This window comes from Gouania willdenowi, chromosome 22 (assembly GCF_900634775.1).
Source record: "Gouania willdenowi chromosome 22, fGouWil2.1, whole genome shotgun sequence".
Classification (NCBI taxonomy): Eukaryota; Metazoa; Chordata; class Actinopteri; order Blenniiformes; family Gobiesocidae; genus Gouania; species Gouania willdenowi.
Window position 1 is genome coordinate 34435335 of NC_041065.1, and position 16382 is coordinate 34451716.

Consider the following 16382-nt stretch of genomic DNA (forward strand, 5'->3'; position numbering starts at 1 on the left):
GTCTACATCCGGTCGGCCATTTTTCCGGCAGTCCGTCACCATGGTAACCGCTGGGAAGCCTAAAATTCAATAAATGGCAACATAACCGAGTATTTCTAATTTCCATCACTTGAGTTGGTTTTAAAACTCAAGGATAAAGGTAAAAAATGTAGAACTTAATTGTTTTTTATTATTCATAAATGCAGATATTAAAAAAACCCAAAACAAAACACATTTGTCACATTTTTTTTGAATGAGTTAAAAATATATATTTATTAATATTAGGTTTATGCATTCTAAACTAGCAGCTGCCAAGATTTCCAAAAATTACCGGAAATTTGTGTTTTGAGTGACTTCAGTATTAGATTGTTTTCCATTTGTGGCTTTTGATCATCAATGTTGTGTATTGATTAGTTTTATTTATGTATATATCCATTCTTTGTGTTATTATAGTGACTGGTTTGATTTTGTCTTTTAATCAGTATATCATTACTTTAGGATCAATACGTATTTAATTAAATAATTATTTCCACTGAATAGGAAAGTTGTATTTTCACACCATAAACCACTCCATGATGGATGTCTTTATCCCAACAATTCAGCTCCAACCAACTTCCCTCCATGTTTTTACACTTTCTTCCAAACATCTTAATTTGATGAGACATTGGGCAGAAATAATCAAACGTTTTATTTGAACACACTGAGCTTTATTCAATCTAAAAACATTCAGATTCTTTCTATTCAACAGCTTCGCTTTCTTTACATTTCACATTCTTTCATTTACCATCTGACGACATTCCCTCCATCCTTCCATAAACACTTCCTAAACCCCACAGATCACATGCTACAGCTCCACAGTTGTTTAATAGGTTAACATATGAGAATGAAAACACTACGACTACTTCCTAAATGTTATTACAGACATATAGATATAGATCAATGGCTTCACTCATGACTTGTTTCAGTTACTCTGTGCACAGAACGGCGACTCCACGCTCGTAGAAGCTGTGTGGATCTTCCTTGGTGGCGATGTCAAAGTCGACGGTGAAGATGAGGTCGCCTCGAGTGAAGTTCAGGTACACGGGGAGCGTCACCTGTGTGTGTGTGTGTGTGTGTGTGTGTGTGTGTGTGTGTGTGTGGGGGGGGGGGGGGACCACAGCATGTGTTAAAGGTAAGCACAAGTCAAACATCTAACAAAACACATTCTTTTGCAACACATTAATTTAATGTTTTATAAATAGGACTATTTTACAGTTTTACAGCCTGTGTTCCTCCATGTTTAAATCATGTGATTGATGATGTCACACGGCCCCACTGCCTGTAAACATCCTATTGTTTTCTATTGGAGTGAAACATTCAGCCTGATTTATTGATCATTTAGTAGATTTTTAGTCAAAATAACAACTTGTGCTTTTTGGTTGATCTAAATCACGGGTGTCAAACAACCTTTTGTTCAAGGACCAAATACAGACCAAATGAGTCACATGTTTTAGGCGGGAAAACAAACAATTTCACCACTCTGTCGGAGTATGCGTTTGTAGCTTTTTCCTAGCTAGTTAGCCGGGCCTGATGGTCAGAGCAGCTAGTGGGTTTATTTTAGCACATCATTTTGTCCAGACACCATAAAGTTGTTCTTTGAAATGACTGCGGAGGGAATCAATCGTCTCGTAGAGCGTTTGGCACTGGATTCTACTTTTGCTTTCTGGATAAAAACAGTTGTGACCCAAAAAAATAATTTATGACCGCAGGAGGCGACAGTTCCAACTCTGTGTTTTGGTAGTAGCCAATGAAGCACAGAAGAAGAGCTCTCCTAAGAGACCTTTACTCCCCCTTAAAGGATCATAGAGCAGATGAATGAATCAGACTCCATAGTGACACCACAGTAGTTCTTGTAACTGTTTATCAGCTGATTAGTTACTGAAACTAGAGGATGAATATTAGGGCAGACGACTTTAGTCGTTTAGTCACTAATTGGTCGATGACGTCGTGATCGACCAAAATTTTCACAACGTTGACTACAGCCCTAATGAAGACCCGACCCAACCCTGACAGATTGGGTTCAGACAGATGTTTAGAACTGGTGGTCGGGTTCAGTCATAGTGTCGACTCGTGTGCGTGCAGTCTGAAATGAATGCAGTAGCAGCTACAGCTGATCAGAGCAGCTGATGGATGGACAATGAAGCAGAGGACAATTTTAAAGGAATACAGCGTTGAATCATTCATTTTACTGCAAAATTACATGGATTAACCTTATATTTTATACATAGATTATATAAATACATCCCAATGGTCTCTAGCATGCACTGTGCCCGTTTGTTTCACTTTCTCTTGGTTTCAACTGTTGGGTCAGACTTGGATGAGAAAATGCGTCCTGATCCACACTCCCACTATGACACGTTATTTATTTACTCTCTGTTCATGTGACTGTTTACTGCTAGACCTGTGCACATGCCTCTGCGTACATCTGTGGATCCAAACAGTAGTTTAGTCCACTGTGCTCGTCTTCTTTCAGTCTCCAAGCTGTCTTCATTTTTATTTCCGTGTTATTGGGACGCCTCTCCAAGCGAGAACGCACCAGCGTCATTTGACATCAGCATCAGTGAAACTGCTGTTTGTACCCGTAACAGCCGAAAAACAATGTATCACAATCTGTTCAAGGCAATATGTAGAAATGTGTGTGGACTCATTGTCTTTGGTTCAGAGCGCTTCATCACTCTTTAGCGTTAAAAAAAAAAATTAAAATGAATGTTTATTTTTTCTCAAATCCTGCCCTAAGCTCCTTTAAACAGTGGGCTGACATGCTCTGGTGGCTAAAGTTAGCGACTAAATCACAGACTCCCACCCAAAAAGACTTCTATCCTTGGAGTTTGTGTTTACAAGGTCCCCTAGGAGAGCTCTTTTTCTCTGCTTCATTGTCTACTACCAAATCACAAAGTTAGAACTGTCGCCCCCTGTGGTCAAAGATTATTTTTGTTTCGTTTTGATCCTCTTTCAGTAAAAAAAAGAGGTTTACATCGACATTTTTAACTTTTCCTGATTATTTACTGCAACCAAACATGCAGCACATGTTATTTTGACTAAAAAATCTACTAAATGATCTAAAAATCTACTAAGTGATCTAAAAATCTACTAAATGATCTAAAAATCTACTAAATGATCTAAAAATCTACTAAGTGATCTAAAAATCTACTAAATGATCTAAAAATCTACTAAATGATCTAAAAATCAGGCTGAATGTTTCACTCCAATATAAAACAATATGATGTTTACAGACAGTGGGGCCTTGTGACATCATCAATCACATGATTTAAACATGGCTCTAAAACTGTAAAATAGTCCTGTTTATTTTGCGCCAGATTCATTTAATTTCCTTTAATAATGTGCATTGTTAGACATAGATCTAGTAATAAATACATTTCAAAGGTTTTAGGCTAAACTTGTGCAAATAGTGGAGGATCGTTTTAAAACATTTCTTACCATGTGCCTCTTCTCTGCGTTGCTCTGCTTGATCCAGCGTAGTTGAGTGAGGGGCAGCTCAGTGGAGATGGTGGTGGACAGAGAAAGCTTGTTGTTGGCACACGTGGCTCCCTGCAGCTTCAGACCTAAAATGACACGTCAACAGATGAACCTTCAAAGCAGACTGAACTTTGATGTCCGCTCTAACCTTTGATGCCAAAGCTGCAGGCGTCCAGTGCGGCGCCCTGAGCCGTGGTGACGTTGACCTCCAGGCAGAGCTCCTCCAGGGACCAGCTGTTGGCCTGGGCCACATACTGACGGGTGGCAGTGATGTAGGCCTCTGGCACAAACAGGCTCCCTAGGCACACATGGATGTTCTGGAGAGAAAATACACAAAATCAGCAACCCAAACAACTGGTTTTTTAATCATTATGGTCTGAAATGATGTCATCAGGGTCATTTTAATTAGGCTATTCCAAATAATTAAATTAATTTAAATTAGGTTAATCAAAACTTTAATCAATAAACCTGATCAGATTCAGAAAACATTGATCCCTGAGGTGAAATATGGTGACATTATTGCTGTTCTCATACAACTTTATATGACATAATTAAAAAGGAGCAGTCAGAATAATCCATGTCACCACTACATTATTTAAAATTATACTTTTATGTTTTACATGCATGTGTTTATTTATGGTTTTCTTTTTTTTTTAAATTGTTATTTATTTTGTTTCCTCAAAGGAGTTAAAAAGTAGGTTTTTCTGAAAAAAAACTGATTAAAATTCTTTTTTTTCAGAAATGTTTAAGAATTAATGTGGAAAACACATAATTCAAAAATAATAAAACAGAATTTTGGAAAATAAATCTAATAGATTTCATACTATTCAGAGCAGTGTGGCTGTTTAGATTATTATTATATTATTGTTTAATTCATGCAGTGGAGAACCTGCACCTTCAGCTCTTTGGCGCCCCCGCTGGCAGCAGCCTGGGAGATCTGCTGCAGCTGTTTGATTCGCTCACTGAAGTCCGCCACCCACTGGATCACCGTCATGGAGACGGGGACTGTGTAGCGACACCAGCTACGAGGCAGAATTCCTGCACAGAGACGTGAAAAGGTGAACAAAATGTGGAAAAAATGGGCGAGAACACATGGTTGGTGTTTGGATTTAACCTTTCACAAGGTCACTGATGAGTGTGCGTAGGTAGTTGGTTTGTTTCTTCTTTCCCTCACACACGGACACCACGTCAGACAGATCCTGACGCACTTCCTGAAGCATCTTTCCGCCCATTTTCACCTCCCGCTCAAAGAAGCGGAATAATGGGTCCTGGAGGAGAGGAAGTCGGTAAAACAGATGTAGAAAAATACTGAACACTTGTCTAATCCAGGGACGTCAAACTCATCAAACTACACGGTTTTTGAGTGAAAATATCTAGTGGGCAGCAGATTTCAGACAACGGGAAAAAAGCAGTTTCCACATTATTGTGCTTTAGTTTGCATTTTCAGATTTGAGTCTTTGCTGGACGTTCAGACCCTTTTTTTGAGTTTTGAATTTTTTTTACCCATAAATAAATAAATTTCTATATATAATTATTTTGTTATATTTAAATATTAAAAAATGTAAATAAAATAGAAAAAATGTAAATACATTTATTGATCAATTTATCTTGCCATGTCTGCATGTCATCCAAAATAGTGCTATGCATGTTTATTCTTGTAAAAAGTAAAATTGAGATTTAATTTGTGTGTGACTTAAAATCTATTCATCCATAAAAAATGTTTTAAATATATTATTTCTTTATTTAATAAATAAATACATTTAAAATATTTATACATATAAATTTAAATAGAAAATTTTAAAGATACAATAAAAAAAATAACAATATATATATATATATACAGTATATAGATCCATTTATCTTGCCATGCCTGCATATGCCAAATAACGGTACAAGTAGTGTTAGCTTTTTTTTGACAGCAATGCCTGGTTTATTCTTTACAAAATGATAAATGTTTTCTCTGTAAATTTGACTTTCTCCTGCGGGCCCAATTGGATTCTCCAAAGGGCCTGTTTCGACCCCCGTACGTTGAGTTTGACACGTTTGTCTAATCCAAGCTAATCTCTGTCTGTTACCTTGATGTTTTCCACAGTGCGTTTGAGCGGGTTGACAGTTTGCGGTACGAGCTGCAGCCAGTTGCGGGCGGTGGCGAGGAGGGTCCTCATCCAGGCCGGCTGTGCGTCGGATGTGGACGACGTTCGCTCCTTCTTCTCTGTCTCGTAGGCAAGGTCGTCCTCATCCTCCAACATCTGCATTTTCAGCATCTTACCCATCATGTCAGTGCCTGCACAGCCCAGCAGAGGGAGTGAGCGAGCCAAAGGGTGGGGGTGGGGGTAGTGAGGTGAAGGAGGGAAATAATTAATTAAAGAACAAAGCCACGAGCTGCTTTACCTAAAGCAGTGATTCCCAAACTGTTTGAAAAATGAAAAACTCTGGGATCCTCCATTGTGACAAAATGTATAAAAAATTTTGAAAAAAGGTATGAAAAATTAAAAATGTTGAGTATTCTTCAAATCTTATAAAAAAATAACTGTTAATAACTAATAATTTAAGAACAGTAATAAAGCTCTTTTTTAATAAAATGCAAAAATAAATGAACCCCGCTCCCAGTATTCCCGGTTTGGGAACCACTGGTGAAAAGGAAGTGTTAATACTGAGTTTCATTACAACGTTTCAACAGTCACTTGATAGTGGGAGGGGCCAAACACACAGAAGGCTTCAGGCAAATAAACATGTGAACATAACGACACATTTATGACAAATTATCAAAAACAACAACAAAACCAGTTTTTTGTAATAAGAAGGGGGTTGGGTACGCCGGGGGGGGGGGGGGGGTTAGGGGAATCTGAGGCGACTCAATCTGTAAGTGGGAACGCTCGGAGGTGGTTTGGAAACAATCTGGGGACAGGACGGGAGTTGATGTCTCAGCAAAGCAACATGAATCATGATGGCAGTGAAATACGGCTGCTGGAGGGTGAGGACACACGCACCAGTCCTTTGAAGAACACGCTGTGATAGACTAGTCAAAACAACACAAACTACAGGAACATCATCATCAGTGGATCATCATGGAGACACCCTGACCCTGTCAAAGACACTAAAAGCTGTTAGATCGATGATAGCATGTTGTACGCAGAACGAGAACAGGAAGTGGAACCCATAGCAGAGACTACAGATGACTCGCTCTGACGTACCCTGAGTGGTGAGCAAGACTTTCTCTGCATTGCTCGGTAACCCGAGCCAAGACGGAGTCTGAGTGTCGGGAAGAAGCTCCACCCAATGCATGAACTCTTCACGGCTGTTAAAAAAATTTAAAAAAACTTAGATGAGAAACGGCTTTCAAACTTAACGTGATTTTATAAATATGGCCTAAAATATGTGAAATGTACTTATTAGTCTAAGAAAACATTATTATGCACCATATTCTTTTTCTTGTCTTTATCAAAATGGGACTAATTTACAGTTTTAGAGCCTGTGTTCCTCCATCTTGAAATCATGTGACTGATGATGTCACACGGCCCCACTGCCTGTAAACATCCCATAGTTTTATATTGGAGTGAAACATTCAGCCTGATTTTTATGTAATTTAACAGCTTTTTAGATAATTTAGTAGTTTTATCAGTCAAAATAATAACTTGTTCTGCTTTTGGTTGCTCTAAAAAACAGTAAACGCTCTGGTAGCTGAAGTTAACGAGTAAATCACAGATTGTTGAAGGACTCCCACCCAAAATGACTTCTATTCTCAGGGTTTGTGCGTAGATCTTCTAAAAGTACATTTCAAAGATTTTTGGCCACATTGATAAAAACTTTTAGACTAAAACTGACCGAATGCCATCGGGCATCTTGATGTCCTTGTGACCGTCGACCTTCAGGGCCAGTTTGAACTCGCTGTCGAAGCTTCCTTTGGTGAAGATGCGATCCAGAAAGGTGTTGAGCAGACGTTGGTCAAACTCATTATCAATCCGACCTCCATAGATGGACTGAGCCATCAGCGTCTTCAGAGCCGCCCACGGGATCTTGTCTGGGGCGATGTTTTGACGACCCTGAATGTGCAGGAGAGATATTACATTAACCCTCCTATTATCGTGATGGGTACGTGACGGCACTACAGGGGGTAAATAAGAAAAAATTAAACATTAGAAATATGGAGTTTAGTAATGTTTATTTTTAGTTAAAATGATACATAATGATGTAATTATCTTGATTAACTTAAGATACAAAAGTCAGTGTTGGTCTCACCAGGCACGAGAGCGCTGGAAATGATCAAAAATATTGTTTCATTTCACTTATTTACAAAGTGAGATTTTTTAAAATGTGTTATCACACGTTCATTCCATTATTATGATCTTTAGATGTTTTTAAATAGAATAGTAGTTGGAGTCTGACAAAGGGGGACTTGGATACAGAAATAAGAGAAATGTGTGCTTAATAGGGATGTATATTGATAAGGATTTAGTGATTCAATGCTGTATCGATTCCTGGTTATTGATTCTTTTTTTTTATTATTTTTTTTTTTTTAATCGATTCTCTTATCGATTCCCAAATCGGCTGAAAAACAAGTAGTACATGAGTACAGAAAAAAATACAACCTGGTTTATTAAAATGAATATCAGGTTTATTAATATAAATCTTAATTATTCACTGCTGAGAATAAACAATACTCAAATGAGTAAAATTAATCCACAAGTCACTGAATTTTGGCTTAGGATAATAAATTAACCTCATTTTTATCATTATCACACAACGTTGGCCAATATATAAAACCCTTAACTGCCAAAACCAGCAGGCTGCTTTTATTGTGAAATATACAGGTATGCTACTACATCCTGTCACCGAATTAGCTTAACTGAATAGCAGCTTGAGTAACAACACTACACACTAACCACTATGAATTACTGCTCAAACATGAACCATCCTAACACTACGTTTATAAGTGCATAAAGAAACATGTTTTAACTAGACATGTCGTATGTAGAACTGACGTAGTGAGTCAGGTGTGCTATCATCAACACACATACCGCTAGCACCCAGACTCTGGCTTTCATTCACATTAACTAACCAAACTAGGGATGCTCCGAATATTCAGCCGAATATTGCAAAAAAAAGCCATATTCGGTTTGGTGAGTTAAAAACAAGGCCGAATAGTAGCGTGTGACGCAATCACACAACGTGCAGTGATTTAGAGTCAGAAAACTGTGACAAATAAGGCAGAAAAGTGTGTGTATTGCTGCAGAACCAGCTCCTCCTTTCTACACACAAACACAGCCAGACTCTCTCCTTACCGCTCTCCGTCACCGCGTACAAGTGAACCGTCAAATTCCACAACAGAGTTCGTTGTCAGCGCTGTGAGCCATGAATTAATAAACATCTCCATCGTTTCCTCCTTACACTACACCAGGTCTCACTGCATAAACTGGTGTAGCATTAGCATTAGCTAACAGCTGATGTGTGTCAACAATGGGTCCGTGGCTCCAAGCAGTGACTCCCAACACGATCAGCAGCAGAAAAAGTAGTGGTTTGTATTTACATATATGGTAATAAAGTATAATATATATTCTATATTAAACAGCAGTGTTTGTTTTAGCTGTTAGATAGTTGGAGAGGGAGGAGCTAACATTCTAGGAGGCGTGTTAGGTGACGTCACCTGCCAACGTGGATAAAATCCAACTTTAATGCACTTGAGTTTTTTTTGGATGCATGTTTTGTTTTATTTGAAGGGTTAATATAAATGAAAAACTTTGTTGTGCTTTTTTTGAACAGTAAAGACTACTGGAATATTTAAAAACTGTCATGATATTAAATAAACATTTACTTTCTTTTAAAAAACATGTTTAAAAATGTATTCTAGGCTATTTATGCACTATTAAAAAAATAGTGAAAAACTTAACTGCACACAATATTCGGTATTCAGCCAAACGTTTATATTTTATTCGGCTTCGGCCACAAATTTACATTTCGGTGCATCTCTAAACCAAACTACATCAACATGAGTAAACACCAACAATATAACAAACTATATAAGAAGTGGGTAATCACGCTTTTATTTACGCACACATACTGTAACTTCCAGTTAAGTTATCATTTAACCGCAGAAGCCACGAGTCAGCTCGTCAACAGCTTTCTGCGTAACATTCATTTGTAACATTATTCTGATCTGACCTTACGTGAGTAAAATCACCTCTGGTTTAATAACATATTCCTCACACATCAGAATAAATAAAGGAGACCTCCATAAACAACTGTACTTATCTTTAACTTTGTGTGTGTGTGTGTCTGTGTGTGACGTCACTGCAAATTTACGAGTGGGGTGCGTTTGTTTACAGTGTCGGCGTAGCCTGGAAACAATCGACAGCAGAATCGTAAAGGGGTTCTTTTTGATAATGAAACCTTGACCTGTTCTCTAGCGCCACCATCAGACCAAACTTTTAAATTAGAATTCACAAGTTTTACACAAACTGACCCAAGAGGAAAAACCAATACGTGCAATATGTGTTCAGCACTTTTCAAGAAAAATATATAATTATGATAGTTTTATGCTTATTAAACTGTACTCATCAAATTAGGTAAAAAGCAAAAAAGAAGTCAACTATTATTTGTTGAATGAGAAACATGAAATGGGGTCAAATTGACCCCAAGAATAATAGGAGGGTTAAAGAAAAAAAAACTGAAAGTTCAATAAAAATTGTTTCCCTCCAACCTTTGCGGTGTCGTCCAGCCACGTGTCGACCGTGTCGCAGGCCGAGCGCAGGTCTGACTCTCCAAACTCGTACTTCTTGGACCAGCCCAGGGGGGCGTAGCGCAGACGCTCCTGTATGACGGCATGGAACCAGGCCAGCAGGAAGTAGAGGCGTGCACGCTCGTTTGGAGCCTGAGGAACAAAAAAGAAAGAATGAAACGGCAAATGCAAGTTAAATATAACTGATTAGATTCCTTTCTTCAAACCTTGCACATGCGAGCCACCGGGATGCTGCTGAAGGTCCTGAGCATGTTGGCCTTCACACCAGGAGGAGGCTCGAACACAAAGATACGACCAGCACGGAGCAGATTTACTGGTACCTGCAGGAAAGACACGTATTAGAATCAGCAGAGGTGAAAACTAGTTCTTCAGGTGATGTTTTAATACCTTGGGATTGATCTCCATTGTGAGGAAAAGTCTGAAGCTGGCATGAGGCTGCATCGAGTGAAGTTTCTTCTCCAGCTGCATTAACCATCCTGGAGCGAGGTGGACATTCTCCAGCATCACCCACCTGCAGGAACAAAAATATATCTTGTATCTTATAGTACAAAAACAAGAAAAAAAAACAACTTTGATCACAATAAAAGCTACAGAAAGTTCAGAAAATTCAGATAATCCTCAGTGTTTAAAAAGATCTGAAGAACAATAATTGTTGTATACAGCTGTTGAGTATTTTTGTTGGCATTTCATAAATTTTTCTATAATTTTGTGTTTTTGAATGTTATTGGAGTAGTGTGAATTACTTTGGTTGTTTTTGTGTATTTTTGTTATGATTTTGTAATTTTTCTGTCTTTGTGTGTTAGTAGAGTCATTAAATTTGTGGTGATTTTGGATATTCTTTGTCATTGTGTGCATTTTGGTTGTCGTTTTGTGTATTTTTGTTGCCATTCTGTGTTTTGGGAGTCATATTGGTTCTGGTTTTGTTTATTTTTCAGTTAATTTCGTGTAATTTTATGCATTTTTTGAGCAAATTTGTTTATTTTTGTTGACCTTCTGTGAATTCGTATTTGTAATTTATGTATGTATGCATGTTTTGTGTGTTTTTGGAGTCATTCTGCACTTTTACTTTGGGGGCCACACAAAATCAAACGTTTCATACATCACTGACCTGCCAGATTTGACAGCAGTATTGATGTCCCTGTCAGCCTTGTTGAAACCTTCAGCTGAACCTGTAGAGTTCAGGAAAAAGAAAACATTAACAATAACCGCATTATCAGACCCGTGTGGTGGTAAAACCTTTTATTCCGTCCCCTTCTTACCAATAGAGACTGAAGTGATCTGTTTGTTCTGCTCAGCAGCTAAATCTCTGACTAGGCCACTGGCATCATACCCAGGAACAGAGCACATAAGCACTGGAGTGCTGGGCTTCACCTACACACGCACACACACACACCAGTGTTAGAACGGTTCAATATCAGTCATAATAAGGAGCCAAATGAGTCCTACCTCACTGTCCACAATGTTAGCCAGATCCAAAGGCTGCTCGATGATGCTCATGAAAGTCTCGCCCAAAACCTTTGACACAAAAATGTGCGACATGGCGAGCAGGCGGTCGGGGCGGAAAGCCTGTATGAGCAACAGCTGGTGCACGGCCTGGCCAATGGGAGCTGGACAGAGGATGGGTCGTTAGAAAAGGACGTAATAAAACTGATGCACACGAACGGCTTCTGATTTTCCACAAAAACAAACAGATGAAAACAGAAAACGGATTAAAACAAACCCATAAAGTTTATTACTTTTATTTCTTTATTTAAAATCATGCTCTAAAATGACATGCATGTTATGGGAAAATATCACACATTTATTATTTTTCACTGGAGAACAGGTGAATCTCTAAAAAGTGTGACAAACGGTCGAACATGTCCAATTCTGCTGATAATCCCGTTCAAAATCTAGCGCGACATGTTAAGGTTAATGTAGTGATCATGTTATTCTGTGATTTAAAGAGAATGCATAGCTTGTTTTTAACGCATTCAAATGTAAAAAGGCTTTGGTACAAAGACATGGTGGAGCTGTTGGTGTATTAGTTTAACTGGTGGTCATTTTACCAGGTGGCACATCAACACTTTTACACTTTCAAACACACGTGGGGTTACCCTGGTAATTAAAGTATTTTCCTGTTAAACAAGTGGCTGAGGGTTAGCATTGTAGCTAACATCACTTTTGAGACATAATCTTGCATGATTTCAGGGTAGTTGTCCAATTTTTGAAATTCTTCTGAAGTATGTAACTCATAAAATTAATAACAGTAATTGACTCTATTAACCTGTTTGTTAGATTTCGGGAAATTTCGTAGGCATTAAAGTCTAAATCCAAACAGGGAAAAATTATGAAACTGAAATGAAACGGAAAATGTGTGAACCCTGAAACAGAAAATGAGAGGCTCTACATATGATGTTTTGTCAAAGTCTGATACTCACTAGATTGTTTCTCTTCAGACCACAGGTAAGGAACAGCCAGGTCTGGGGTGTTACTCTCAATCCACATGAAAAATTGCTGAAATAATAATAAACAAAGTGAGCAAACAAGCGAGAAGTTTTAAGCTAACAGAGCATCTGTGGATACTCGCCTCATCTGCCTGAACTTTGGCCACCAGGTCTTTGAAGGCCGGCAGGCGGCTGAGTCGGACCATGGCCTCACACTGGTCGCTGGTCAGACCCTTCACCTTAGGGAGGGACGTTCCCGTCAGGACAATCTCTTTACCACGCAGGAAGTGCTGGAATTCTACGTCGTACGACGGCTCGCTGCAGGAAAACAAATTGAACAGTGACTCCCAACAACACCTTACACCCCTACTACATGGGTAGTAGGGGTGTAAGGATACAAATCAAAGATTGGAATGTAACAATGGACTTAACTCCTTTTAATTTGTCTATATAGAGATCATATTTTGGGATAGGGTAACCCTAACCCTTGAGAAAAAATATGAATGAAAATGAAGATTTTTATTCTTTTATTTTTTAAACTAATATATTTTCTTCTTATATCCTTCTTACAAACCATTTGAACTCTTAAACCAAAATAAACTACACATTTCTTAATTTATCACCATGCAAAGTTGAACAAAAAATTTTTTTTTAAAAACATAAAATAAAAATATAAGAAAATTTTACTGCTATCTTCACATTTTTACCCATTTTCTGTCTTCAGAAAGCCAAAATGCTGTCACACCAGCTCTGGCTAGTATGATCTATATCCTTACATCCCTAATGGCTACCTTACTGGTGCACCTTTGTGCTCTTACCTGGTCATGCCCTTTAGGCTGATCTTAGCCAGCAACATGCAGAAGGTAATGTGATCCTGGTGCAGCATTCCTCTGGCCACTCTGTTGAACGCCACCTAATTAAAAAAACATTGGAATGAACCGTTCGTCCAATAGGAAAGGAGCAGCTTTGTCCTCACGCAGGTGCAGCTCCCACCTGGAAGAGGTCCTTGGTGATAAGGGCAAGCCTCTGGGAGTGATCACTGATGCTCTTCAGGTTAGGGTTCTCATACAGGACAGTGTGGTAAATGTCCAGGAAAAAGTGAAGCGAGTACTGGTACAGGAAGTGGATCTAAGAGGAGGAAGAGACGATAGCATTGAATGCACAGATTAATCTAAAACAGACCAAGTGAGAGATGATTTGGTGCATTAAATGAGAATCGTCCAAACCTGGTTGAGAGCCTCCATGGTGAAGTAGATGCTGCTGCAGGCGGAGGACAGAGACAGATACTGCTGCGACACGGCCTCCACCTCAGCCATGATGATATCCGTCTCCTCCACCTTCCTGGTCACCTCTGCCGCCTCTTTCTTTAAGTCCTCCAGTGTGGTGATGATGGTGTCGTCGTCCAGGATGCGGCCCTTCACCTCGTTGAGGGCCTGCAGCAAGGATTTCTCCAGTTGCCGAAGGCGCAGCTGGAATTCACCTACAGCAGACGAGCAGAGTCATTACTGAGTGCCGTCATTATTCTCCAGCTGATTCCCTCAGTCTCAGTCTATGTGTGTGTGTGACCTTGCAGTTTGAGGAGGTCAGAGCGTTTCTCGTCCACGTCGGGTCTCTCAGCCTTGAGGACCTCATTGAGACACTGGCTCTGAAGGCTGCTGCGCGTCACCGTGAAGTTGACAAATGTGACACGAGAACATAAATCTGGTGGGAATTCAACCTGCACAGACAGAGAAAACACTTATTACACATCAGTCGTGACCACATTTTATATCACATTTCTGGTGAACCCAATACTTTATCAGTTATACTGTGTTACAAATACAGAGTAGCCAGTATTAGTGCACAAAGTGACAATATGTGCCAGTGCAGATATTTTCATACTTTATATTTGAGAAAGTGTAGGTAGAGAAATTAATTGTATTTAAAAAAGAATTATTATTATTTTTTCCTGCACTGTATGTTTATTTCTGTGAAATCATGTATTGTTTTTTAATTTTGCAAAAATAAATCAATTTTTTTCTTAAATTCAAAATAAATAAAAAATACAATTTGAATAAATAATTATTTTTATTCTATTATTACTAGACATTCAGGTGCCCCTATTTAAATCTTATTCCCAGGTGACTCTACACCGGGCCATGACCCGAAGGTTGAAAAACTCTGCTCTAAGGACACTGCTGCAATTAAAAAATAAATCCATTTTGTTTTTAAATTTAAAAAAATAATTCTAATGTGTAAATATTTCATTTTATTATAACTAGACATTTCAGACAACCCAATTTTAATTTTATTTCCAGGTGACCCCACATGCGGTCACGACCCAAAGGTTGAAAAACCTTGGAATAAACCCTTATCTTAAGACATGAGCCCATGTCTGAATAATAATATAACATAACATAACCACTAGAGCAGATATGGGCTTGTCTATAAACAGTCACATTTACAGACCTTAGAGTCACTGTTATCTAATCAATAAACAGGAAGAGATTGATCACCTTTATAATAAGTGCTGACTAGGCACTAGGAGTGAGGTCCAAGGCCAAGACAGGCTGACCTGATAATAATGTATCATGTTTTTCTGCAGTCAGTGTCTTCTCCTCTTCCTTCTCTCTCTGCTCTGTTTCAGGTGAAGCTGATGATGTCACTTCCTGATCAATGGTTCACGGCTCAACTAGTCTGGAACACTCTGATGTTCTATCTCTCTATCCTGTTCTGTTGGTCCTTCTGTCCACTAACCACAACCAGTCCACGCAGATGGCTGCCACCTCTGTTAAAGTGAGTTGTTTCTTCTCACTGTCACTAAATACTTGTTCATGTGGATCTTGTTGGGTTTTTTCTTTCTTATTATGAATTTTATATTTTGATGAGTGTATTGAGATGACTGTTGTAATTTGAGCTATACAAGTAAAGTTGAATTGAATGAAATGTCTGACCATATTTAGAGTTTCTTACCGTCGGGTCTCTTGTAGAGAGGAAGATGACAAAGGACGGTGACAGATCTATGTCCTGGTCCCCAAGGGTGATGAGGACACGCCCTCCAGTCCTGCGGACCTCTCTGTTCAGCACTGGGTTTAGGATGGGGTCGTAACTTTCCACATCCTTAAATTGTAATTATGTTGATTATCAAATCATCAGATTTTGGACACACATGCCCACACAAGAAAATAAAATTGTTGCAAAAAAATCTCACCTGGACCAACAGTGGGTTTCCAAAACGCAAGGCACTCTCCAGGTTCTTCCTGAAGGCATCATCCAGGAAACTGGTCCTGGTGATCTTACGATCTTTGTACTCGTTCATGATGAACTCGGTAGCTTGACCTGAAGGATCGATGATTAACGGGTACCTGAAAATCACAACATAGAGAAAAAGGTCAACTATAAACATTTAACAAATATTCCAAAAATGACAACATCTATATCTATAAAGCAAAAAATCTGTGTGTCTGTGGCTCAAACATCTCTGCGGTTCAGGGATGGACAGAGCTGAGACTTTCAACATGGCTGCTGCTTGATTCAAAGGTGTACAAGGTTACATTTGTTTCAGAATCAGAATCAGAAATGTTTTAATGGCCATGTACAGTTTTAAGGACAGTACAAGGAATTTGTCTTGGTAGTTGGTGCACAAAACAAACAACAAAAAAAAATAAAAAAACAAAGAACAACCCAGCAACAATAATAATAATAATGATAAATATAAAGGATGAGGGATAAATAAAGGATAGATA

The 16382-nt window shown here is 38.7% G+C and overlaps 1 protein-coding gene across 2 annotated transcripts in view; it reads right to left on the reverse strand.

The window, feature by feature from the left end:
- Positions 1-664: 664 nt before the first annotated feature.
- Positions 665-16382, reverse strand: part of dync1h1 (dynein, cytoplasmic 1, heavy chain 1) — a 57645-nt gene continuing 41927 nt past the window's right edge. The window contains exons 57-78 of one of the 2 annotated variants that reach the window (XM_028438479.1): positions 15848-16001; positions 15610-15756; positions 14224-14374; positions 13884-14137; positions 13651-13785; positions 13476-13570; positions 12801-12975; positions 12652-12727; positions 11678-11838; positions 11491-11602; positions 11340-11400; positions 10619-10742; positions 10438-10551; positions 10193-10363; positions 7321-7538; positions 6690-6793; positions 5571-5779; positions 4610-4763; positions 4391-4533; positions 3644-3812; positions 3457-3581; positions 665-1073 (exon numbers count right to left, since the gene is read on the reverse strand). In XM_028438479.1, the coding sequence (XP_028294280.1) occupies positions 945-1073; positions 3457-3581; positions 3644-3812; positions 4391-4533; positions 4610-4763; positions 5571-5779; positions 6690-6793; positions 7321-7538; positions 10193-10363; positions 10438-10551; positions 10619-10742; positions 11340-11400; positions 11491-11602; positions 11678-11838; positions 12652-12727; positions 12801-12975; positions 13476-13570; positions 13651-13785; positions 13884-14137; positions 14224-14374; positions 15610-15756; positions 15848-16001 (3181 nt within the window). In that variant the 3' untranslated portion in view covers positions 665-944. The remainder of the gene's footprint in view (positions 1074-3456; positions 3582-3643; positions 3813-4390; positions 4534-4609; positions 4764-5570; positions 5780-6689; positions 6794-7320; positions 7539-10192; positions 10364-10437; positions 10552-10618; positions 10743-11339; positions 11401-11490; positions 11603-11677; positions 11839-12651; positions 12728-12800; positions 12976-13475; positions 13571-13650; positions 13786-13883; positions 14138-14223; positions 14375-15609; positions 15757-15847; positions 16002-16382) is intronic. The other variant, XM_028438480.1, reaches the window with a different exon arrangement.